Source organism: Vidua macroura, chromosome 8, assembly GCF_024509145.1.
Source record: "Vidua macroura isolate BioBank_ID:100142 chromosome 8, ASM2450914v1, whole genome shotgun sequence".
Lineage (NCBI taxonomy): Eukaryota > Metazoa > Chordata > Aves > Passeriformes > Viduidae > Vidua > Vidua macroura.
The window spans coordinates 16,003,301-16,030,521 of record NC_071578.1 but is presented as its reverse complement, the minus strand read 5'-3'; the positions used below and the strand labels follow the sequence as shown (position 1 = coordinate 16,030,521).

The window sequence follows — 27,221 nt, the reverse complement described above, 5'->3', positions numbered from 1 at the left end:
TAGCTAGACATAGCTTAATACCTTTTAATTTGTATTTCTGCAGTTCTAAGACAGCCAACTGCAGACCAGTGTCACATTATGGTACATCCTATGCAAACACTTTTGAACATATGATCTTTTTTCCTATGATACTATGATCCAAATGAATAAACATTCATTAAGTACACTTCACCAATTCAAGTCATTGCCTTACTATGCCCATTCAATTCCTTCATTGTGTTGTTACTGTTTTGAAGCAGAGAAAAACTCTTGTTTTCCTGATGTAAACATTCCTTTGATTTTACTGGATTTTATATTTGCACTGCAGTGACTTTCAAAGATGAGATGGACTTTCACAGAAGAAACTAGCAAAAGGAAAAAAATGGGGTATTCTGTCTGCTGCATGTGATTGACAGATAATTTAGAAAAGGAATGAAACCTAAGTATGTTGATTGATGCAACTGAAAAAAATACTGAAGGCAAATCTGTAGGGTTAAAGGGTTAGTAGTGCTGCTCAGTATATACTATATACCAATGGTACTACCAGTTTATATCAGGCTGGAGAAAATAGGTGGTTTTGGGGCAGAAATTACTTAATACACTAGGCAACTACCAGTTCCATGGCTCCCTGATGGGAGACTAGGACTTAGAAACATTAAGAGAATACAGGTAACATGCAACTTGAAGAAAACCAATAATTTTCTTCTCTTGTGTTGCTCAATTAACAATGCTTATTCATTACTCATAGGAACAAAATTGCTCACAGAATTCAGAGGAAGTACTGGGGAGATGGGGCTCCAAAACTGAACTCCATCCATCAACTCATGGCTACAGAAGAGCCCAGACACAATGCTGGAGATCTTGCAGCAACTGGCTGTCAGCAGGAAGGCAACAGCTCAATATAATGCATTCACAAGCTTCGGGAAGCTGTGCACCCAAATCTTTCTTCCTTGCACGCACATAATTTCTTACATGACAAAGGCAAGGACTGGATGGGAGCAAAACTGCTAGCAGAAGAGTAACTAAAGAGAATCTTCATTTCATTGAGTAACTTTGACTGAATAGAATGTGTATCAGTGATTCAAAGGGTAAGTAGGATTTCACAAATACAACAGGCACACAGATCAGCTTCTAATTGAAGGAAGATATTTGTTAATTGAGAAATTATCTGGAAGTGAACCTTTTGAAAATTTCCTACCAACGGGTCCTTCTGCAAAAGAATAAAACCTTCTCCAGATAAAGTTTATTTAGTACCTTCTCTCATAATGTCATTTGGCTGCTTCACAAAGCGTTCCACAGCATGCCAGTTATTAAAGAAACTAAGTGTCATGCCCAAGGAAACAGAAGCCTTTGGGTTCTAACATTATATATAGAGTATTCTTGGTATTTCACTTCAACTACCAAGGATAAAATTTAGGTCCCAATCTTATATGAATTTCCTCTGTAACTATGGGATGAGCTTTCTTGAATGGAAAGGTTTTCCAGATATATGAAGTTTTCATCATAACAACAGCTCTGTAGGTTTTGAATTAATTGATCAACTATTTCTAAACTGTGACTTGCAAAAATAATGATGACCAAGAAGAGCTTAAAGCTGATTAAATGTAATGGTAGTATTCCGACAGGGATTCGATATATCCATCTAAATAGTCTTGACAGCAGCTTTTGCCAACTTTTTCTTTTCTTTTTTTTTTTTCTTCATATCTGCTTTGATCAACCTCTCCAGTGAAACTTTTAGTGATTTCCATGATGGTAGCATTTAGAAGATGAAACTGCCCTGCACAGTTCTAAGTCAAGTGTTTCATCTGCACAAACAAGATCAATAAATATTATTTCCTGTCTCAGTTCCCAAAAATATAAATTCACCTAACAACGAAATAGAATAGTATGTTCTTATTCAAAGACTGTTATCTGTAGGTCTCCAAGTCAAGCTGAGTCAGTGCTTCCCAAGTTCTGTGTAGTTTCTAAATACATAGTACAAATTTCTTGTCGGCTCATTTAGTGCTTGTGTGTATCTTGTTAAGTAAGAGGAGAACTCAAAAAATTGTATCCCTTACATTAACTAGCTTAAAGGAACAATAAGGACTTTTCTTATTTTTATAACTTCCATGATTTAGGTACCTATGCCATTCCTTACAGTCGATGAAGAGATGGCATTCTGCTTACGCATTACACCTTTACACCTCACAGCCTTTTGTGCACAATATGCTATACTTTCCTTTGGAAAAACTACTCAGGTTTTTGCCATAGATGGAATGGGGTATCTTGAAGTTAAATAGCCATATGTATATAATTTTTGTTAAGTGAGGTATTGGTAGAGCTAGTGAAGTAACAGCATTTGTACACTGAGGTTTTCAAACCTGTTTTCAAGTATGCCCCCTCATCATTAGTACACCATGATCTAGAGCAAAAACCTGGTACATGATCAGCATGTTATTTACACTTCTCTGCTGAAAAAGGGACATTTACATGAACTGGATACAATCTGTTTTGCACTGAATTTGACGAATGATTTAATGTTCCAAAGAATACACAGGCACCTAATACTCAGCATGTGTGCTTTTAGTTTCTGGCACTTACAGGGTAGGAATTTCCTTACTACCAGGAAATTACTAACTTGCCATTCTGCTTTGATTCTGCAAATCCTTATCAAGATAGTGAATCCAAAGCCATGCTTGTTTTTGACCTCCTGCTGCTAATTTCTGTGCATTTGTTTCCCAAGCTTCCTAATTCTTACCAGCTGGCAGGTATAAATCCCATCCCAGCGATGAGCCAGCTTGCTTCTGTGTACAGAGCACTGATTGAGATCTTCCTCACAAATATCTATACACACAGCTTGTGATCTGAGCCTATTGTGATTAACTACAGGCTTTGCAGAACATAGCTGAAAAGGAGAAATCAAAAGTAAGAGATTCCATTGGGGAATATAAGTACTTACAAACAAGTTGTCACATTTGTGTGAAGAATTCCTGCTTACTTGGAAGAATATAGTACTCTGTAGAAATATTGTGTCTTTCCTGCAAGCCAGGTAATGCTCATTTTGCTTGCAGTCATACTCAAATAACTTTGTCATTTTAAACCCAGAGATGCATATGCATTGTATGATGCAAAAATATGAGATACTGAACCTCGACTTGTGCCTGTTCTGCTCACAATGTGCCTCAAGCCCTCCTGCCTTAGTCAATTTATGGAGAAGGGAAAGTCCAGGAGGAATTGTCTTCCTCCTCCAGCAAAGTGAGGATCTATGCTCCAAAATCCAGGGAGATGCAACTCCTGCTTTGTTGCTGTCTGAAACCTGAGCTCCTTCCTTTAGCTAAATAAGCAGCATTGCACTGAAAACTAGAGAAGCACAAATCCCATTACATAGCACCCTGAGGCTGGGCTTCATGTTACAGATGTAACATGCTCTTCTGCTTGTTCAGAGAAGCTGGGGAGTGCATAACAGGGGGAAAGGGATCAGTAAGCATTGTGAAAGAGCCTCTGTGAAGATGAAAGTCTCAGCAACCATTTCCCTCAGGAAGCAAAAGATGAAATGTTCTATACTACTTTCTAATTAAAAATTCAAACTGTTGCCTTATGAAAAAAAGTCTTACTTTTATCTTCAAACTCAGAAGTTTTTAAGACTTACTCCTAAACATACTGTTGGGGATTTCTCCCTCTTGAAAACTCCTGATGTTTTTCCAGTTCAAGACTCTGTCAGAACAGAGGTCAGGGTGGGTATACTCCACTAATTTCAAAGCATAGGCACTCTGTGGGCTGGCAGCTTGTAAAGGAAGCTGGAGCACACCTTTAGAGCCCTCAGCCTCCAAGAGCTATGGCAAACAGGTTTGGCAGCAGGCTGCAACTTATTCTCTGAGGTCTACTGAAGGGCTCAAGAGCATTCTCCACAGGGAACACAGATGGCAAGAGTTTTGGCAGGCTGCACGTTTGGGAATCGGAGACAAGCCAGAGCTGAAATGTAGTTACTGCCACAGGAAATTAATTCAAATTAAACACTGCAAGCACAACAGTGGGGAAGACTGAACTGTCACCCTGCCTTTAGTGTCAGAAAATCCTGTGCCTGGGATTGAAGCCCAGTGGCCTGTTACACAGTTCCTACCTACAAGGAGTTCCTTTTGAGTTTATCAGAATGACAATGCTATGTCTCAGTAATGAATGGGAAGAGGAGGGCTATATTAAGTAGTAATAACAATTTCCTTTTTCAAATAAATTTACATCACATTTTTTGCATGTAACACTACAGTTCACAAGATTAGTAATATTTTTCACCAGAAAACACATTCCAGTATAAATGGACAAGCAACCAAATAAACTATCAAGGATTCGTAATTAGAAGAAAATGTATTATACTTCTAAATATCAGGTGTCAATTTGCAGATGGAATACATGTTGTATACTACCAATAACTTCAGTTCACAGAAGTGGCACATGCTTATGTACACACATCATAAACAAAAGTCTGACAAAAAAAGTATCTTCTAATATTTCTATGATAAATTATTCTCTATATTAATCGTATTGATTGTGTCATGACTTTGTGTACAATTTATCTCTAACATTGAGAAAATACAAACAGAAACTGCTCTTCTAAAATTTCCCCCATGCTTAAGCAGAGCTTATGGACATTGTTGATCACAGCCCTTGGTCTTCCATCTGAAGGACACCACTATCAGACTGTAAACTCTGTTTGCCATGTGGGTAGAGATACTGCTACTGTGGTTGCTTAACTCAGGAGTTACCAACAGCATATGATCATTTTCACTTGAGACTGCTGCCCCTTGCAGAACCAACACTGACAGCAGCTGGAAGGTGTTAACAACATGTACTTAAGTGCCAAAAGAACACAGATAAGACACAGTTCTCCTCAACCCAGCAAAACAAGGTAATTCCACAAATCATCAAGCTAGATGAGATAGTAGAGGAAGAAGCCCCTAAGCACTGCTGATGGTGGACAGAAACATTAGGATCAACTTGTCAAGTCAAAAGTGAAACGAAGTCAAGCTATGTTGGCAGCTTAGTTATATCTCTGCAGGAAATAATTTGATTTCAAGAATAGGTATTTGTTAGCACCCACTTGGTTAAGAATCAGGACATTTGGCCTGGGACAGAAACTGCTGAACTCTTAGCCTACCGCAAGGTTATTGATCTTGTCCACTACACACTACATTGGCTCTCTAAAAAATAACAAACGAATTATAATATTCATGTCTTATCCTCACAGTACTTAAGTGTACAGGACATACAAGAAACTGCCTCACATTCCAGAACTGTAACCCTAGTCTTTAGGCACTAAAGAACAGATCATAACTAGGAAAAAACTAATGCATGTGCTTCCTCCTCAGAGACGACTCAAGTAAGACAAACTAAGACTTGTTTACTTTAGGAGGTTAATTCCAATTGACCTAAGATCTGAATTGGTAGCAAAGTCCCCAGAATTTATTCCCCCCTCACTTTGGGCCACTGCACTATTTACCCAGGTTCTCTGTACAGACAGTAGCAAGAAATGATTGTCAGAGAGCAGTGCAAGTTGCAGGAGAGCTGGGTCATCTCCACAAGATGCCAGAAACCAGGCTCTGTAAAGCAGCACATGCCACTTTGATAATTGCCTTGCTGAGATGGCCCCTCAATGGCTTTAAGTGGGGTCAAAGGGTGCACGTAGGTGTGACCTCAGGTCATGTGCTAAGACAAGTGGCATAAGGCACGACACAATTACTGCAGCTGCACAGAACCATGAATCTGCCCCAGTTTTCTACCTGCTAAACTAGCTGGAACTACAAGTTTCTTTCTAGATGACCAAGTGGGATCAGCTAACTCCACCAAGTCACCTGTGTAAGATGCTGAGATACTGTGGTGATGAAAATAGCACAAAAAAAATCTTTATTGACTAGGGTTTCTTCAGATTACAAAAATCTTTAAAGAGCATGTTAAGTATGACAAAATCTAAGTGGAGAATAATATAAAGAGACAGAGGTGGCTCAAATGGGACACTGGTACGTGCTTGCTCCTTTGTGATTTCTGTCCTCTAAGAGCTTCCTGCTACTAACTACTGTTGTCTTGTTAGACACAACTCTTTCTTGTGCCAGCCCTTTCTGTTTGCTCTTCTATGTCTGTGGAAGGAAGAAGGAAAGTGGGCTTGCTCGGGGCAACATGCTGGCTACACATTGTCTTCAGGGAAAGATAGAGGATCAAGAACTGTTAGGTTGAAAATACCTATGGCAATTCTTCTCAAAGCTGCTCCTCCCTACATGGTAATCATTCACGTGTAGCTCCTCTCTCTGTCTTCCAAGCTCCCTGTAAGTGACTTTACTTCATTAGTAAAACGTGCTATAATATCCTACTGCCCAACCCTCATGAATCTTACACACTGCACTAGTACAGCACAGAGTGAGTAGCAGTTGTTGAGATAACTGGCTTCCATTAGCAACCATGTGATTGGCAGGACGATAAAGTCTTTTCCCTTGCAGGTCAGCTGCTTTTTAAGAAGAGGGCAATCCTGCTGATCCATCTTTTAGCTACAGTCTCTCACTGAGTCCCAAATCTCCTGCCTTTTAGCTTTGATACGGTTCAAGCTTTCCCCCTTGTATCAGCCCCTACCTGTCATCAGCTCCTCTGTACCAAACAGCCAATATCAGGAGTTTGACCTCAGGGCACAGTCCGGGTGGGCAGGTAAAACCTGACCACTGGACCTACTTCCTTATCTTTCATATCCTGCAATTCATGAAGAAGTATCAAATTCAAACTAAAAAACAGAAGCATGACCTTTTATAAGAACCTTCTGAAAAAGGCTCTGTTGCCTTTCTAAGTATTCTTGAAAAGAACTGTCATCTACCCTATTAAGACAGAAATGGATCACAAATAAGGAGAAGAGGGAAAGCACTGAAAATCCTTACTAAATGGTAGAAGCTTTTGATGTGTGCTTGAAATGCCTTTTGGTGATGCACACAAAAATACAGTAAAAACCAAACCAAACCAAATATACTAGAATTGTTCTACATCTGCAAGCTCCAGTTGCAACCCAATAGAGTTGCTCAAAATTTTCCTGTTTATAAAGTATATTAAGTCAATCAAACTCACATGACCGACAGAGCATCCTCTGTAAAGTGCTTGAGAGAATTCTAAATATAAGTTGCTAACAAACAACATAATACCTATTTAAGTGACATACTCCCCAGTTAGTGCTTAAAACATACAAAAATCTTTATTTCCTGTAGCAAGTATGCACACACCCTGCCCTCTTGTATATATGGAAATCATGTTTTCCCTTGAAACAAATGTAGGCTCTGCAAGGACTCCACTCAGGTGGATGACAGAAATGGTGCCAAAATCTCAACATCCTGTCCCTTCAACTGAAATTATCTAAGTACAAATAGGAAGATGTTTAGTCTCTTTTGACACTAACAATAAAAGAGTTAAAAAAGAATCCAAAAGAGGAAGGCTGCTAGTCAAGGCATGACTTGTGGCACGAACAAGTCTTGTAGCCATAATCCTGTAGCCTTCTCACATAGCACACACTTATCCCACTGTAGATATTGTTCATTATTATATTACTGTGAGAATCTAACAGAGAACCCTACCTTTTAACTTTTTCATTTTAAAAGAAACTTTAATGAAGTCCTTTCTAACTACCAGGAGAAATCTGAATACTTTTGTCTCAAGAATCCTCCCTTCTGAAATGCCCTTTAATAATCTTGTTGTGAAAAACCTACTAAATTATTAAAAGCAAGAATATTCTTACTATATAGATAATTTGGTATAGAATTCTTTCTACTTCCTCTTATTTTTCAAATGACTTTGATAGGCTCATAATGGCACTGAAAAACATCACCAACATCTGCAGAAGGGTAAAGATCCCCCATGTGCAGTAAATTATTCATTTCACTATTTAAATGATACTTACACTTAGAATTTTGTGAAATAATAAATCCTTTGTAAAAGATAACTTCAAGCATGAAAAGGTTTTGAAGATCCTTTGTTATGGTGGTTATAATGTCCAAATTTACAAAGATTTTAGTCTGGGAAAACTTTCTTTTTGGCAAGATCTGTGGAGAACTGCTTCCAATATTACAGCATGTAAAAAATAATTAAATTTTATGTAGAATAAAGATCATCCAGTTGGAATAAAGCTACTTTCCAACAGTTTAAAAGAATTATATGTAACAAACTCAGGAAAGGAAATGTTAAATAATACCATGCCTCATTCTGCTATCCAGAGTAGTTTTGTAGACAGGAGCAAGTGCTCAGAATGGAATCAGACCAGCACACACCAGGATGACACGTACACTCTTGCAAAAAGGTGTCACAGGATCTTCACAAAATTGTCAGGACCAAAATTCAATCCAATATTCCTGTAACAGTACTTCCAGTAGCACAGTGCCCCCTAACCACACACTGGAGAAACAGTTTTATACTAAATTACAGGGAATAGTGCCACTAACAACACTTCAAATAACTGCTTTTCACAACTAATTACATGGGAATGCAAAACCATGAAAGGTTCTTGAATTTAATAACTTCAGCATTGGTCAGAAGGGGAAATTAGAAGGATAGAAAACACCAACTAGTGTCTTACTTGTCTGAGGTCGATGAAAGCTAACTGCAGGGTGTCTCCCTGGAATCCTGGCACAGGCTCAGAACTAGCAAACACTGCAAAAAAAAAGGTTAAAATATTACGGATGTGGATTTTTTTCTTTTAATCTAACAGAAAAATCAAGCTCTATGCAATATAAATGCTAGGTAGCATAGTTTCATAGGAATAGTTTAATAACTCACAGTGATTAAAACCAAACAAACCAACAAAAAACCTTTCCACAGTTTTTCCAATAATCTTAAAGAATAATAATTTTAGGAGTATTATTAGAAATTCTGCTTAAAATTCTAAGCCAGAATTAATGCTATGACCACAGAAACCAAGATATTTTTTAGCCTGAGGTGCATGATTACTGAAGAATTTCAAAATAATACCAATTCCATGGCTGTCAAAGTATTTTCAGACACCTGCCTTTGTTACAGCAAACCTCCACCTCCAGCCAAATATCATTAAAGGACAAACACTAAGGTGGGAGTTGGTTTCATGTGTAGACAACAGATAGAAAGCCCTACGTGCCATGGTCAGGGCAGAGCTGAAATGCCTGCTCATGCCTTTTAGCCTGCTTATCAGTAATGAACTTCTGCTCATTCTGAACCCAAAACTGGCTATCAAAATTGCAGGCAAAAATATATTCATAATACAAAAAATGTCAACATGGTAAGAGAAAGAAAGTCAGCTACTTATATAAATCAGGAAAAGATCAACAGTTGTTAAACTTAAAAATAAATACACTTTTTGTTGTTATTATCCCAGACAGAAGTTAATAACAAAGACAAACAACCACTACCTCACATCCTCACTCAGGTTAGATATCTTATTTCAAAAGAACTCGAGAGTATTTTTCTTATGCCCTTCAGGTAGAACTCTCAACAAAACAAAGTAGATACTACTGCAACAGCTTTAGAGAAGCATCAGCCAAGGCAGTGGAAGGTAATTTTCTCCTATTTGAGAAACAGGTCATTCAATGGTAGAGGAAACAAAACATATGAATCCAATTTCCAGACCCAGTGCTAAACTCTACTGTTCTAACATTTAGAAGTTATATGAAATCCTTAATATTTTTTTTTTAAATGGCTAGTTAGAAAACATGGATTATGTGGAGGTAAAATCCAAAAAAAACACTGCTGTCTGAGCTAACACAATGGTAAAATAATGGCCTTGAACATTTACTTCTGAATGTATGTTTCAACCTAAAGCAGACTAATGAATTCAGATTGACTATTTCACAAGTCTAAAAATGACTATATGGAACACAATTTTAGATAAAGACTCTTATATGGTACAAGAAACTACTAGGACCATCTCAGAATACTTAAAAATAGCTTAGTAATAGATGGATATGGTATTAGAGTAGCAGCTTTACTAGTAGAAGCAAAATTTACTACTTGTATTACACTAGTGCAAAAGTTATTTTGTGAGAGTCATGTAATAGGAGAATGAATTCAACTGCAATACAACTTTATTCTTTATCAACTGAAGAAATAAAAAATAACAATCAAATGCTTTAGGGAGACCACTGTAATGTCACAGACAAGTACTGGTAACATTGGCAAATGCTCACTGATTACTGTATTCAAGTGTGGATTTGAAATTGTCTGATCTTCCTACTTTATAAGTAACACCAACTTTCTAGAGCAGTTTTCATGGAATTTTAAATGATCACAAATATGCCTTAAAAAAAAACAGTAGACCTGAGGCTCAGTATTTTATAGGGAGAGTTTTCTCATAATAAACTCTTTAAATCAGCAAAGACAAAGCAGCTTGTACAATCACCAGCCTACAGAATTACAAAGATGCCTAAGCCTCGGAACCTTAGGCACCCTACTGAACAACCTAGGCTGGAGGCCTGTGTGTCTACATGGCTGTTTTCTGTCTTTCATGGCCACTAGCAACACCCTTTCTCAAGGACAGCAAAGCTGGGCTCTGAGGTCAGCCAAACCCAGATTTTAAAATGGAACACCACACTCCAGCAGGGAATCCTAAGCAGAGCTCCACAGCAAACAGATTGAAGAGATACACAGTTGTGAGCTATTGCAGCACATTAAGAAGGAGGATATGCATGATGGTCAAAAGGGGTCTTTTCTACGCTCCTTAAACCTTTCAGAAAGGTAAGGCTCATCAGATCATCTGATCTGATCCTAACTTTCTGCTCATACACAGCACACTGCCACCAGCTTCCCCCACCAGAATCTCAGCTCTTCCAGTCACTCCACAATTATAGCTAGCACTGGGAGAAAGAAGATCAATGGCAAAAAAGGGGTTACAGAACTGAAAAGTTCTGAAACTGAAAACTGTGACCTTCAGAAAGTCTTTTCAGCTAGCTTTTGGCACTTTATGCTTCAGGAGATCTCTTCCTACAGCAGAATACTCTTACATGCCACAGGGCAAATATTTGCATCTTTTATGTGCTCATCAGGCCAAGAGAGTTTGGAATTTATCCTAATGCATTTAAAAATGCAGAATAATTTTGTTTCTCTACGTAATACCTACTAGCATTGCAGCTGCAGAACAAAAAGTAGTACATAATGTACCAAACCTAATTGTTGTATAAGCTTTGTTCTCTTAAACTACAATTTTATACTATGAATGCATTTACAACATTAGGGACACTCATTATAGCACAAACATTTATTCTCACATTTGGAACGCTCTGACAGGTGACTACAATAGAATTTGTTTCATTATTATAATTTCATGAGTTCAGAGGGCAAACAGATAATCTACTTATGGTAACAGTCAGACAGTTCCCCCTCCACCCTCAGTGCAGGGCTTTTAAGTTTTGCTAACAATTTTACAAAGCTAATTAAATATTTTCTACTGCACAGCATATTAGGAAGATATAAGAACAGGATTAACATTCTTAATGTCTTTGTCCTAAGGGCCCTTTTCTAGATAGTAATGAAACACTGTCATATATACATCTTTTAAAATATTCACCCCCTACAATCATTCTAGGCTTAAAGAGGATTTGCAGGGGTAGGGGGCTGGTTGGATGTTTGGCTTAATGTGCATAAAAAGCATTCTGGAATTTTATAATATAGGAGAATGAAATGCAAAGATCACTATTAAACTGTCTCTCTTAGGGGCAAACAACTGGCTGTTTGGCAGTTTGACTCAAAAACTCAAATGTTCGGGAAAAATCAGTTGAAAATATACATTATATGAATCTGGTATTCACAAGGGTTTTGTTAATCTTCTCTTCCTCTGCTTTGCTGATACTGTGTATTTAGAACAAGAACAATGTGGGTCCTCAGTATGTACAATCTCAACATACTTCCTTGTAACAAACAGTTTAGAAATATAAGGAAGATAGAATCAAATGAAACAAATATATAAAAACAAGCTGGGAGGTAACACATAAATTATAATGATTAATATAAATGTTGCAAATATTACTTCAGTCCATTTTCTTTTGAATATTTTGCTTTGATCATATAATTACATTTTGTATACAGGATATATGAGAATTGACATATATATAAGTAATTATTAATGGAGATCTTAAGATAAAGGCTGTATCTACTAAATGGAATTTAAGACACCTTTAACTGTAAATTGCATTGAATTTCTACACAATTCTAGATTTATTATGAGATCTCTTAAATTTATTGGCTCAAAATCCTATCTTTTAGACATCATCTGGTTGTGCCTCTCTGTTGGTCTGGGAATTCAGTACCTAATTCTTGACAAATAGTTTTACTGCTCAGTGGAAGAAATTAATAACCAGAGTCCAGACTCTGAATCAAAAGCCAAATGAGGACAGTTTAACTCCAGTCTCATAGCACTGATTCACAGGCAGGACAGCAAAGCTACAGAAGTATTTTTAAAAGAAGACCAGAGAATCAGGTGACTATCTCAGCTGCCTCAGCCACTTTGCAGCCCTGTTGGATGCTCCAGCTGTTCAAACAGGCCTGGAGGGAGCCTTGCTGAGGGAGCTGCCAGCTGGCCAGGCAGCAGCCCCCAGCTCCAGCAAGGTCTCGCTGCTTCCTGTGCCGCCCGTGCTGCCATATGTGAGCGGCAGATGAAGGATGGCCTCCAGCCAGTGAAGTTAACCTGACTGCCCAGATGGAAGAGGAGGCAGGTAGAGCAAGGGGCCTCCAGAGAAGAATATGGTGCCTTTTCAAGGAAATACAGGATCTGAGTTCCTCAGCTTCTAGCATGCCCACCTGGAGACCACTTTTGTGTGTGCTCAGCAGAGAACACTTTGGTCAGGATGTCACTTGCTCTTGGATACTGCTGCTCTCCACGCAGTGGGGGAAAGGAGGGACTGCCAGGAAGCCATACAGAGGGCTGATCAGGAAAATCCAGAGTACCCAGCTTTGCACTAACTCTCCGCTCACCCTTGCTTGCTTATAGGCAAGACCCAAAACCTTTTCACCCTTCCACATCTGGGTGAAGAAGGATGCCCACTCACCTATATTTCATTCTGTTAACTAATCCTGCTTCACAATTCATCTGTGTTAAAACACATCAATAAAAAAGACCAAAAACATTTAGCTCCTCCAACAATTACAACTTTAGAGAGGTTCGAATTCCTTAATAAGAAGCTGATGTAAGCTAAGTAGATCTGGATGGTGTCTCTGAAAAGCTCATTTTTTATTATGCACACCTTTCTTCCTGTAAAGTGAAATACAGTAACCCACATTTGAATTTCATCTTCAAGAAACAGAAACACCCCCTTCCCAACCCACTTCCTTCCTTGGGGAACCAAAATGTAATATTCAAGCAAAAGACTCCTCTTTGGACTTTCTTCAACGGGACTCAGTACATTGTATTTTCTGAAAGGTGTTTCAGGAATCTCAATCATCCCAGTGAAAAGAGAAAGAACACTACAAAATACAGGGGTAAAACACTGCTCTAGGTTATAAAATCTGCCGTGGAAGTAGAGAAATACTTTCATTAGAATAGGACAAAATGAAATCAAACTGAAATCTTTTTGGAACGTTTGGAAGGAAACAAAAAACGTGCTAGAAGAAGAACGAGATGATGAAGACTTTTTTTTTCCTAAGAAGAGCACTTACTGACTTTAACTGACTGCTGAATTGTTGTTTGGAATGTTGACTTTTAAACAGAAAAGGAAAAAACTAACCAATTATCACATTTTTCTGATTTCATTTAGATCTCTCCAGTTCATATCAGAAAGACTAAAATTATAATGTTAAAGACCCGAAAAAAATTCTACAATATTAGCAAGAATTTTTAAAAGTTTACATTCAGATATTAATAATTTTCCACATGTTATCTAAATTCTTAGTTCAAAATTCATCTGAGTATACTCCATTGTAAGTAAAAGGTCAAACCCATTAATACAATACAGTAGAAAACTCCCAACAGTTGTGAATTATTCGCACACTCTAAGCACTAATTGAAATGTCACTGTCGTATCCATTAATCCCAAAGCATCAAAGAATAAAGCTGGGGGAGGGTGATGAGCAAGAACATAAATCACAGGCATCACAGTGAGGCCTGGAATGTGCCTGTGATGGACCTTATGAATGAAACCACATCAGCAAAACAGTCTGACCAAAATCTTGTGTCACTCCTTTATTCCACAGACTGCAAAATGTGGTTTGTTGCAACACACTATTCTGACAAGCTTCCATAATTGTACTCAAACTACTCAAAGGGTTTCTGTTTCTGTGCAAAACCTTTTTTTTTTTTTTTCTAACATGCTTTAAAAGCTTTTCACATAGGAAGAAATGAAGTTCATTCTATTAGCACTTATACAGCCCATGCTAGAAATTACACAGTGGTGGAAGAATGCGTTTTTCAGTTTTTAAGTTACTAGCTTTCTGAAACTTTCTTATTTTGGCCAAAGTTTTGGTATGCCCTGTCCATGCCATATACTCAGAATAACTGCTGCATATGAAAAATGATGTCATCTTACAATTATATTATATTATTTATTTTAAAATAATGAAATGTTATCATTTTAGACTAAATAAATCTCTACTAAGATTTCTTCACTAAATAAAGTTTCTGCTGTGCATCAACCAAAGATGGTAGACAGAATGGTAATAGAAATTAGGATAACACTAATCAGGGCACATGTCAACCTTGGCCTGAAAAGAAAAAGGTCTGAAAACAACCCAAAGACCAGATGACAGCTGGAAACAGTGGAACTTCCCCCTTCTTTGCAGTGAACGTACTGTGAAAGTCACCTGCAAGACTATCATGCATTTTATCCCCTGTACTGCTAGAAATCTCAGGGTGAAACAGGGCATTGGTCATCTACAGAGAGTAGTGAAGTACTGTGTTGTTCACAGCTGATATTTTAAATATTAGAAACAATTAGAATAATATTGTAATGGACAAGTTTTCTTCACTGTTACACTTATTTGTTCAGAAGGCACATGATGGTTTAGTGGTTGCATTAATTCACCTTGTTAAGATGAATGATTATGATGTCAGTATTATGAATACTGTATAATTTCTCTTTTAACAATTGGTATCTTTTTTACATCTAGGAAACTACACAAATGCTCAAACACATTCCTATGTACCTACCTGAAAAGTACACTATTAAATTTGCAACATCAAGCATACTAAAAGTAAGAAAAGTCAAACCATGATCTGTTTGGTTAACTTGTACAAGCACAGAATTTTAATGTCACAATCACAAATATTCTATCAATTTGACCCTGAAAGGCCCTAAGGCTGGACAGTGAGGGACTGTCAGAAAGATGCCTGCTCTACTTGTTACTGAGTTCAGCTGGAATGTAACAAATAAGGCGGGAAGTATATGGTTAGAATGTCAAAAACACCCCTAAGTCTGTCTCTAGACTCCCACAAGAACCTTTCGTGATGCTAACCAAATTGCTTGAAATTAAATTTTCAGTTTCCCATAGGTGGCTTGTAATGGAGTAGTCACCAATTTTTTTCATGTAACCAAACTAAAAGCCTCAGGATCTGACTTGTATAACTGTCCCATTTTACAGCTGTCACCAAAATCATTGAGATCTACGCTTCAAATACATAACATGAAAGATACTTAAAAAAAAAAAAAAAAAAACAAAAAAAACCACAAAACCAGAGCAGAAGAATCTGAAAACACACATTGAAAAAAATCTCTAGTGAGCCTTTCCACTGTATCTCAGTCATCAACTATACAACCATCCTTAACACTTATTCTTGGAACTTCCTTCCTACAGATTAACAGCTCACCCTGAGCCATGAGCTCCATGCAAAGCATGAGGTAATTAATGCTGCCTTCAGTGTTGTATTGAACCAGTTTATAAAATAATTCTGTTACCATATTTTAAACAGTGACAGTAAAACAACATCTGTTGTTTACTAAATAAGTACTATTATTCTGCACAGTAAGACAGTAGCAGTTTTAGGAGTGAGGAAACCCCACATAACAGCACATTTAAAATCTGTATCATTATAGATGAACTCAAGAGGAAACATTAAAATTTCATAGACATTTGATCTTTTTTCCTTAACTGCTAAAACGTAGTATTTATGTAGTAGTTTTGGGCAATTTTGTACTAAACTAAATCTTTACTGGGTATAGTGATTATGATCCCATTAGGAGTAACAACAATGCATGTTTTAATTGAGATATTTTAGCTAAAAGAAAAGTTTCATTTAAAAAATTTCCCAGGAATGTCAACATACTTACTTATAAATACTTTTACAAGAAGATGTACTGGTATATTATTTTTAATAAAAGACAAAGTTTTAGTAGATTTTGGAAAAGGATCACTATATAGCTTACACTAAATAACTTTTTTCAATTTAAGACCAATACAGATGGGAATATATACTTACATTCACACTGTATCACATCTAAATTAAACTGCTGAATTGCTCCCATGCTTATTTGTTTTAATTCACTGTCCAGTAGCATCTGCATTAGGGACATTGAAAGATGCTGGCAGGCTGACATGCAAGCTGTCTGGGCCACTTTTCCCTAGTAGAAAAAGCAACAAGTTTTACAATAGAAACAAATGATATGTCACTGAAGAACTGCTCATCTGATTTAATACACATTCTAAGTCTTAATGAGACAAAACTTAGATTAGAAGGAGAGAGATCACACTTCCTGTTATTTCTTTGATCTATTAGATTTGTTTCTATTAGATCAAACAGAGAACTAGATTAAATAGATGTTAAAGCAATTATTGATATTTCTTCCAGCAATCCAACAGTCTTCATGAATACAAGGACATTTCCAAAACAATGACATTAAAGTTGCTGAAGCATATGAACAGCTTTGTGGATTTATTTAAGTATTTTTAACCCAAACAGAATGAAAGCAAGGATGTAATGAAAATCAACATGCGGCATATTTTTAACAATAGCAAATTAAATAAACTCCCAACTTTATATAAACCAAAATGATTGCAGTTAGTTGGAGCATTTCTTGTAAGAGCTTGTGCTAATTGTTGGTAGTTTAACTGCTCAGATCCCATCTCAAAGTTTATTGCTAAATTACTTTAAAAATTCATACTAATCCATTATCTCAGGTGCTTAATAAATCAGCGCTGCCAGTGATCAACTACTTACAAAATGAAATGTAGCCCTCTGCTGTACAAAATAGAAATAATTTCCCAATCACAGTCTAGATGGCAATATTGTTCTCCCCATCATCTATATGTAATTGAGGCAATTTTTCCAACATGAGACCAAAAATTAAAACACAAAGTCAGACATTAACCTGAATAAATTATTTAAAATTTAGTACAATAAAACTTAAATATAACAAAATTCTACCTTAAAGTTAAGAAAACCACTTGAGACCAGATACCAAACCAGATGGCACCATTCTATTCACAGCACTGCCATCTCTTAAAACAGAGTGATCTTGGGTGTCAAATGCTACTATATGAATCTCTGTAGTTTAATGTACTGAAACCACTCTTTTCAACTGATGTGCACGTTACAATGATATTGAAATAAAGGTAACAACACACACAAAAGAAATCATAGGAACACAACAGAGCTACTGGAGCACATGGCAACATTGTTTTACTTCTACCCATCAGTACAGTTATGTCACCTGTTTCTCTAAAGTAATGGTTCCCCAGCTGTTTTCTGCAAAGTCAGGTTGATCAATTCACTGTTGACTCCCAGAAACATATATAAATAATGAACAACTATAATGGACAGTTCACTGTCCCAAAAAGTTTGGAAAGTTCTGCTTCAGCATCTGAAGAGCCAGGTCTTGTCCTTAATAAGTCAACTTGCTAAGATGATTGAATTTTCATGTGTAGAAAATTTTCATAACAGAAAGCAAATTTGGCCCCAAATATTTCACACTTTAAAAATCCATTATTTGTTAAAAGGTAATTAAAATATAGTGACTACAATAGAAAGCCTTCAACTCTCCTCACATTCACACTGAAACATTGGCTGTTGCTAATTGTTTCTAGCATTAGGAGACCTTGAACTGTAAAGAGCTTTTTATTAAAATGACATGTCAGTTTCTTAATTGAAAATCTCAGAAAAGCAAATAACATATTTGAGCAAAATAGATGAACTGACAACAAAGAATGTAGGAAACAATACAAGAACAGCATGCTCAAAAGTCTCCCAAACCCAACAGCAATTACACTGGGAGACATGCAGCTCTATTCCCCAAGCAGAACAATATCAATATGAATGGGGGGGGGGGGGAAGAAGAAAAAAAGAATAGGCAAAAACGGAAGGAAAAGGGGAGGTGAGAAGGGGACTAAATGGGCCACAGTTCATGTAATTACAGTGTAGTGCGTTTGAAATACTTAATGGAAATGTCATTTTGATTTAATGGAACAACTAGTGCATCTCTGTTTAATGTACTGCTCCATCAAATCAGCTCCATGTCCTATTTATGCTGCCACTATAATGTAATAAAAGTTCAACCAGATTAATAGGTTGTCATGAAAAATTTTAACATTCAGTTTATTTCATACGGAAACAATATATACTCCTCTGTTGTCTGAAATATATGACATGTTTATATTTCTAACAAGCATGTGTAGTTAATTTTTACATTCTGGCAAATATCAATAGTACTGGAGCACAAGATAATGGTTACAATACAGAAATGACACAGCTAAAGCCACTCGGACTTTAAATAAGTATCAATACATGTACATTTAATGTTGGTTTTGAAGTATCATAAAATGGAAACATCCTAACATATAAACTATTTCCAACTATGTAACTTGAACTACAGGCTTATTGTTCAAATGACACATCAACAAATACTACCAGTTTACTATACACAATGGATACTTACTAAAAATCACTTAATATTCTAAAATTCAGCGAAAAAAAGAAATCTACATATATTTATCAAAATGCTGAATTTTAACTAAGAGAAATGTGAACTATACTATGTTATCCTCTTCAAAATTCAGTGCTTCCCAGTTCAAATTACACTGGATGTATGATACCAAGAAAAGAATAAATTTAACATTTGTGTTTGAAAAATAGGATCTAGTTAAAAATTCATCTCCAAATTTCCAACGTCTACCACATCATCAATTCCTTGCCAATTTTTCATAAAGCATTTTGAAGAGGAAATATAAGGATTTGTGAACATAGCAAAACCATTTATTTTTCAGGATTGAAGAAATATCAGTTAATTTTAAAACAGTCTTGATGTTTGGCTATTTTGCTTTTTTAAATTACTATTATTATTTAAAGGGGTGGGGGTGGCCATGGTTATCTAGCAATTAAATACCTATATTCAACAGCATGCAGAAATTCAGCAGGCTTCTCACATTTGCCCCAGTTGCCTCCCATTTGGAGACACTACTATTGTCTCTGCTGTGCCTATGCTAATTGCTCCTATCTACAAAACCTATTCTTCCACTCAGTCAGTGTAAAGTTTAGGAAACAAGGACCCTATTCTATACGCAAAAACACCTGCTAACAGTGTTAAAGGCAACTGTTTTTTCACCCAGCCTCCACATTTTGCTGAAATACAAGTTTGTAAAAAGAGAAAACCCTTAGACAAACTTCTTATATTTCAAAGGAGCTTGTAAAGAGAATCTGCTGACATATTAAATCCTTTTTTATAGGACCCAAAAGCTTTTCTCCTAAGAACAATTGTAGTAGAGACATTTGGCTCCTAGGAAATTCCCAAAGGGTCAGCCATATGCATCCTTCCACGGCACCTTCGCGGTGCTGCTTTCTAAAGCCCATGCTAGCTGTCTCAAAAGCAGCTTTCATCATTCACTATGGTGCCAGTCAATATGATTTATGGACTGCATTCAACAAAGTCAAAGCATATAGAATGAGAAATATGACTACAATCTGCTAATTTGTTTTGTATTGAGCCACTTAGGAGTCAAAGACCTGATGTCAGGCTGAGACCAGCAACACAATTAACCAGCCAGTGACAGATTCATCCATCCTCCCTGCCAGGCTATGCCAATCAAAGACAGCATGAAGCAGCAGTTGGAGAAGTCAGTAAGAAAACCCATTCTCTAAGTAGCCTGTGGAGGCTGTTGATTGACAGTTTTTGAATATAGCTGCAGAAAACCACCACCCCTTCACCCTCACTGCAAGCTGTGAATTTAGGCTTTTGCTGCCAATCACAGAAACAATAAAATAATACAAACTGCCATCCTCAGCATAAAAAGAAAATAACAAAACTTACCCCTTAAATCTAAGATGCTAAGGTGAAGAATTTATTTAGCAATATGAAATAACAAAATGCGATTCTTTCTGAAAATGCAAATAAATTAAACATACAAATTTTATCACTCAAGGTTAAAAACTCCAACTTTTGAACTAGTGATAGAATACAAGTATACTAAAAACATTAATGGAATTTTTACGAATCAAGTTTACTTCCAGTCTCTGCCCTAAATGTTACCAAAACAATTAAAAATACCTAACTAAAAGTAATTTGCAACTGTCTCTTTTCAATGACCACTCTTTTCCAACTTTGTATTGACAAGGCATATATCTAGAATAAAATCTAGAATAGATCTAGAATAAAAATGCAGCTAATTCTAAACTTAGATTAAAACCACTTACATACAGACCACATAATTTCAAGTTAACTCATCTGGAAATACAAGGAAACGTTTTTCCTTAACTCTTTAAAATAAAACTAAAAACGGTAGTTCCTTAATAACAAATTTGATCATCCAATTTATTTCATGATATTAATGGCTGTATAATGAAACTTTAATTTGCTTTTTGATTCAAAGCATCTAATGGCACTACAAACTGCAAGATTAACTTAAAATGGGACTTAAACATAATCCCAAAAGACTAAATTCTTGTGAATTCAGAAAACAGAACCATTAAAAACTGCATTACTTTCCAATTATAACCAGAATTCCCAAAGCCACACAGCTTCTGTGTTCTACATTGCTGAAATTCTGCTAGCCCTCGATCAGGAAATAACCAGCAGCCTGAGATCTATACAATACTACCAGGAAATATTTCTACACAAAACACAGAGCTCATGATACCAGAACTAATGCTTGACAGTTCACCAGCATGCTGAGTATTCAGATGATGGAAATGTTGATTGGAATGAACCACCACTGTCATCTAGTCCAACCTTCTACTTGGAGCACTGTTGCCAACATTGCTTCAGGTCCTTTGACCTTTTTCCTCTGGACCCTTCAAAGTTACTGAGGATGGGAACTCAGCAGCCTCTTTGTGCAATCTCCTTCAACACTGCACTACTCTCTTTAAGCACATTTTCCCTCTAATATCAAAGTTCCACCTTCCAAACTTCAACCTCTGACCACAACCACGTCTGAATTTGTCAGTCCAGCCAAGAAGTTTGGCTCCATCAGTTTTGTATCTGTTCTTCAAGAAGTTGTAGGCTGCCACTGGATCTCTCCTCAGCCTTCTCTTTAACTGACCAAATACTCCACCTCCCTACACCTCCACTAATAACTTGTGCTTTAGGCTCCAAACAACTTGGGAGCCTACTGCTAGATTCATTCTCCAGGTTTTAATAATTTAGTAATATTAACCTCATCACTTTCATTATCATGACAGTGCTTATGCCAAATCAAAATAAATTCCTCATATAAAGAAAAAATTACAATGTGAAAATAATCAGGGGATGGGAGAACTCTTAAATGCAATTCATGAGTTTCTTAAAAAAAATTTTTAAAAGTAAATAAAGAACACCAGTACACACATTCCCTTGACCCCAGACAAATATAGCAGAGGACCGATGGAACTTTCACTGATTCTTTATTCAGCTTTATCACTCTATCCTAATTCTGTATGCATGTCTCATAGCTGGATTTTGATACCTGACCTCTCTTTCAAGAGGTCTCAGTCTCTAAGTTACCTCATTTGGGATGCAAGGCACACCCTATCAACCTTCTGCAAGGTTTTTAGGACTCCTGCTGTCTGTCCCAGTGTATGAAAGCCCAGTGTTAGTCATTAACCTGATCCCTGCATGCATCCACACAAGGTACACAGCAAGTTATCAGCAAAACAGAAAGGGTCTTTTTATTAAATGATTAAAAATTGAAGCAATAAGCCTGCAGGCAGTTCATAGTTTTTCTGTTCACATGCTTTTTCTTCATCTTGCATCTACTTACCGACATAGCTGCATGGTCATTGTTGTTATGCTGAGAAGGAAACCAGTAAGGCAGTCAAAACAAAAAAATTAAGATGTACTGTCAACTTCAAAAAAAAAAAAAAAAAGAATAAAAAATTTGGTAGCAATAAAAGATAAGAAAAAGCGTACAAAAAGAACAATTATAGCTACATAATAGTATTTTTTTAAAACCTCTGAACTTATACAGTATTTTGTTGAAGTGTAACAAAGAGATTATCATTAAATAATACTAATTTGGCAATGATATGTTTTTCTACAATAAAGAACTGTATGCCAAAATATCAAAGTAATAAACTTCAAAGTGTCTGTTGAAATGCCTTTCCAGAACTTTTCATTACAAGAAAGAATATACTCCAGAAGTCTTAGGTTAAAAAATAAATGCCATGCCGTATCATTATGGCTTACAGAGGCTATCTGTATGTTATTAACATACTTTGTTCAAGCAAGATTTAAAATGGCTCAGGATAGTAAGAATCTAAATATAATACAACCCATTAATAAATTTTAACATAAAACTTATGGCTATATAACCGTAGGGTGGAAGAAAGCTGTTTTCTTTTCTGAAATTGCTTCTTAAGTACAGTAAACAAATACAGAGGAGAAAACTGATTTGCAAAACTTGAGAGGGAAAAAAAGCTTTGGAGACACAAGACATTTCCAATGATTCAACAGATATCAGACCCCAACTAACTTATGTCACTTTGTGTGCAGATTCAGTACAGTTCACGGTCTACGTGATTTAGAGTTCTAATATTCCAATTAAAATAATACAAATTGCATAAAACAGATATACAACGTAAGATGCATTTTTGGAAAGTTATGTTTGCATTGGTACAGAAATACTTCAGCACAGCCCCACATAAAAGCACAAAGGGAGACACATCCCTGTGCATTTACACAGCTTATACATACAGCGAAAATAAAACAAGATTCTAATGAGAGGAACCCATGGACTGCAACAAAAAAAATTCTTAAAGAACGTATTATAATATTATAACACTTCTACAGGCAGACTAGCGTTTGAAACAATACTGAAGAGAAAGTCAGTGACCCTGGAGTGTGACAACAAAGAACTACTGTGGCCAGCTAGTGTCCCTAGTCCTAGCCCAATGCCCTCTAACACAATTGGGTATGTAAAGGTAGAAGAGAAGACACCTCTCTATTTGTTCCACTCTTTTCCGTACTAGAATCGTGGTCAGTGTGCTAGGAATTTGTTCTTTGACTGTTAATTACAGGAAAGATTCTGATAACTATTTTGAGCAGTAGAATGTTTCTGCCAGCCATACAAAAATTATTATAGAAATGACACTGTGAGATAATTGGAATAATTCATTAATGAAAATTAATTCTAAAACTATTCCAAACCTTAATTACAGCAGGTGAAAAATCTAGTTCAGTTTATCACTCCAAAGCAATTACTATTTTTATGAGTTATAGAACCTGGTTCTGGGCTAATCTTGGAAAACACTTTTGCTAAAAATTTTCTCTTAACAAAAATAACTTACTAGTACAAATCTAACTAGAATCACCATAGTGTGCACATATTTTCATATAAATTCCACAGCTTACACACAACATTCACAGGACGGTATGTTTCTACAATTGGCCAAGATAGGACAGGGAACAAGATGCAGGATAAGTAAAAAATTACAAGAAACCTCTTCCACAGCAGACTATTTGTCCATACAGTTCTACATCCTGCCTGTTACCTGATCAAAGTCTGAAATTACAAAATAACCTCTCTACAGAGACTAGCTTTCTCCAAAAGCTGACTTCTATACCTTCCACACTTTTTAAGTCCTAATGCCACAGCTGCTTCTTTGCATTCCCTTAACACATTACTTCGTCTGTGGCTCATTTCTGAACAGCCATTTAGCAACATACATTCATGACAGACTTCTGTACATCCTGCTCTACAAACTTCACATCCCTTAACTGCCATATGCATATGGCCACTGAGGAGCAGTGCCATTTGTTCACACTGCTTTGTATACTAAGTTACAATGAATTACACTATCTAACAAACTTGCTATTCTTTATCAAAAAACGCTCCACTGATTTGGCACAGAAGCACATGCCTCACATGACATGTTCACATCAGTATCACATGATCCATTTGGAGTGGCCTTTGTCTTTGAGCCAGTTAAAAGAACAGGAGACAGAAGAATCACAGCCTCTGTGTAATATCTGGAAGACAAAATCAGCCTGCTATGCCAGCAACTTCAACATCTTGCTGTGCACATAAAGAAAGTGTATGCATTGAGGACTTATTCTTTCCAAGCACTGCAGGCGGGCAAAGCACTCACACATCAGTGTGACTGTAACAACCAACCACAAGCAGATAAAAAGCAGATGTAGCTTGAATTACTCACTGAAGTTACTCCAGAACTATAAAGCTATAAACCATTATGATGGTAAGCCAAACTAGAAACAGTCTTTTTTGTCTGAAAGCAAGGGGAAATAAGACAACAGAACATAACAATTCATACATAAGACAGGTTAACAGTACCCTTTTCCCTGGGACAAAATAACACAGGATATTTGAATATGAACAAGGATTCATTCAATGAAGCTCTGTTAACTAGAATCAAATAACTTTTTATGATCAAAAATATTTAGCTAAAAACCTTGAAGAATACAAGACCTCCACAATCTTATGCACAAATGTAGGATTTACACCAATTCTGCATTTTTTTGAACCAATGCACGTGCACACAAAACCTACATGGTATACCAAAAAGGCTCTAGAAAATTGCATGAGTTCTTACACTATTTGTAAATCAGTTGCTGGTAACAATATTTAGACTAAAGTATTTGAAAGTATTTTCTAAGTGTTCTGATGGGTAAGCTCCACAAACATACTGATATACATTTGGCAATATTTCTGTGCTGAGAAAATCGTAAAAGTACATCTGTAAGTATGTGCACAAATCAAAAACCAGAACCTTTTGTTCAAACCTTACTGTTTTAAAATAAAATGATGATGAAATAGTTTGAAATTAAACTTAATTTTGAGCACTTACAGGTAAATGAGTGAAAACTTGAAATGTGCTTCTTAAAAAGTTAATTAGGTCCATTAAGTATCCACTGGCTCTTCCATCTGACTCAGACATTGTCCAATCATAATCAGCAATCTGAATAAATTCATCTATCTTTTGGTTAAGTTTTGTATATATTTCTCCTTCTGCAGCATGCCTTGCATCCTGAAAAAAAAAATGTGCAATATATGTCAGAATTCTAAAATATTATTAAATGCAGATAAAATTATATCCATCAACAAAACTGAAGTCTTGTGTTTTTCTTAGATTAAAAAATACTTTATTGATATTGGTACTTTAATGTCTGTCTTACATCTGAGGCTGTGGTTTTTTAAACACTCCTATAATGCATACTATGAGTGTTCATAACACTGAGTGTTTACAGAATAATCAAAAGTTTTCAGACAAATTAAGTTAATTTGAAAACAAAGCAAATTGTTTACTTTCTTCACAACAACCACCTTTAATTCTGCCTTACAAATTTATCAACCCTGACACAAAGTTGTTTTTTCTTTTAGAAAGAAAATAGTAAAAGAACCTAATAATTTTGTCTTTTATGGACAGAGGTCAAGCAATCATATGATTTTTATGTAATTGCTGTCTTAAAGCTGCACATCTGAAGAATAGTCATAATTTTTCATCCTCCTTTAAATATCCTGATCATCACATACTGTGATGCAGAGCACTCCCCTTCTTGATCCTGCTTTTGTTCTGCCACACTCTGGATTCTGCTTTTTGGAACAGCCAAGGCCTGCCTTTGCTGTGAGCTGAGTTTACAATGCTGTCTCTGCCTCATTTGTACAAGGGACATCCTCAGAGATCCAAAGGGATCTATGTGCAGATGCTTGTGTGTGTGCTGCTGAAAAGTTGTGCTTATGCCAGCCTGGAGTTTAAAGATATTGAGTATCTTTCTAATTTGGGCTCAACATAAAATTTTCTTAATTGATATGGAGAAATAATTCAAGTAAGACATCTGATTTAAACTAAATGGATCAGTTGGTTAAGGTTTTTACAGGGTCAAAATAGCCTGGCTATACTGAAGTAACCAAAAAGCAGATGAAACTCCCATCGCTACTTTCCTCTAGACGAAAGCAATCCAAGAAAAATGGCATTGAGAAAAGCATGAATAAGAAATGCAAAAAGAAAAAATAAAAATATTCACATTTATCTGAGCTTAAAGGTGTCCTCACATTGAGTGTGCCAAATTTAGTCTAATCAGGCCCTAGGCTGAGAGGCACTTCAGGAGTAAGCAAGAAAGTATGTGGCCCTGCCATAAATAAATATCAAAATCTGATTCCCTAAAAATAGCATTTTTACTGTCAAGCCAACTTGAGAAAGGCTCCACTGAACAGTTCTCCAAATCCAACATGCAAGAATCTGGCAAACTGTCATCATGTCAAAGGAGTATGTGAATATCCACAATTTTGTAGATGTCAATGACTAAGAAAGTTTCAATTAACGCCAAGTCTACATTTAAAGTTCCTAATTAACAACAAAACTCCAGTTGCAACAATTTGTAATGACGAGACTTGCAAATATATCTGCCTAGGCTTAGAGCAAAATTTCTCCAATTTTTTTTTGTTTGGGTTTGGATTTTTTTTTTTTTTTTTTATCTACATCATTCACAGAGTGGTTGTATCAGCTTTAACAATTAAAATTATTTTCTGGCAATGGCAAGACTAGTCCTTCTCTTCTGGTTTTGTCTTGCATTTAAAAAAAACAGTGTAGACGTAAAAGCTCATCTCATGGAAAGTAAACGTGACCAATGCTGCTAATAAAAGGAAATTTTTGACCATTCTGAAAGAATGGAGGTGATACAATTTGCCACCAGGAGATGAATTTAATAACAGTAGAACATACCAAACTCTGTGAGGGCCCAGTTGGGGAACTGTGAGCAGTTTTTCATTACAATAGAAAGGGAAAAAAAGAGGGATTAACAAGGAAAGAATTTTCTACTATAATTGGAGAACGTTGTGCTAACAGGTTCTCCAGGCAAGCAGACAGGAGAGAAACCACATACACAAAAACCCCTTCTGTTTGTCAGCACTTATCCCATATTTTTCCAAAATGCAAACTCACT

General features: G+C 36.4%; 1 protein-coding gene across 4 annotated transcripts in view; it reads right to left on the bottom strand.

Moving 5' to 3' along the window:
• EXOC6 (exocyst complex component 6) overlaps positions 1-27,221 on the bottom strand; it is an 88,917-nt gene that overhangs the window by 15,812 nt on the left and 45,884 nt on the right. For 3 of the 4 annotated variants that reach the window (XM_053983645.1, XM_053983644.1, XM_053983643.1), the window contains exons 18-20: positions 25,127-25,306; positions 16,340-16,481; positions 8,549-8,622 (exon numbers count right to left, since the gene is read on the bottom strand). In XM_053983645.1, the coding sequence (XP_053839620.1) occupies positions 8,549-8,622; positions 16,340-16,481; positions 25,127-25,306 (396 nt within the window). Of the gene's footprint in view, positions 1-8,548; positions 8,623-16,339; positions 16,482-22,083; positions 22,114-25,126; positions 25,307-27,221 lie in introns of all 4 variants that reach the window. The other variant, XM_053983642.1, reaches the window with a different exon arrangement.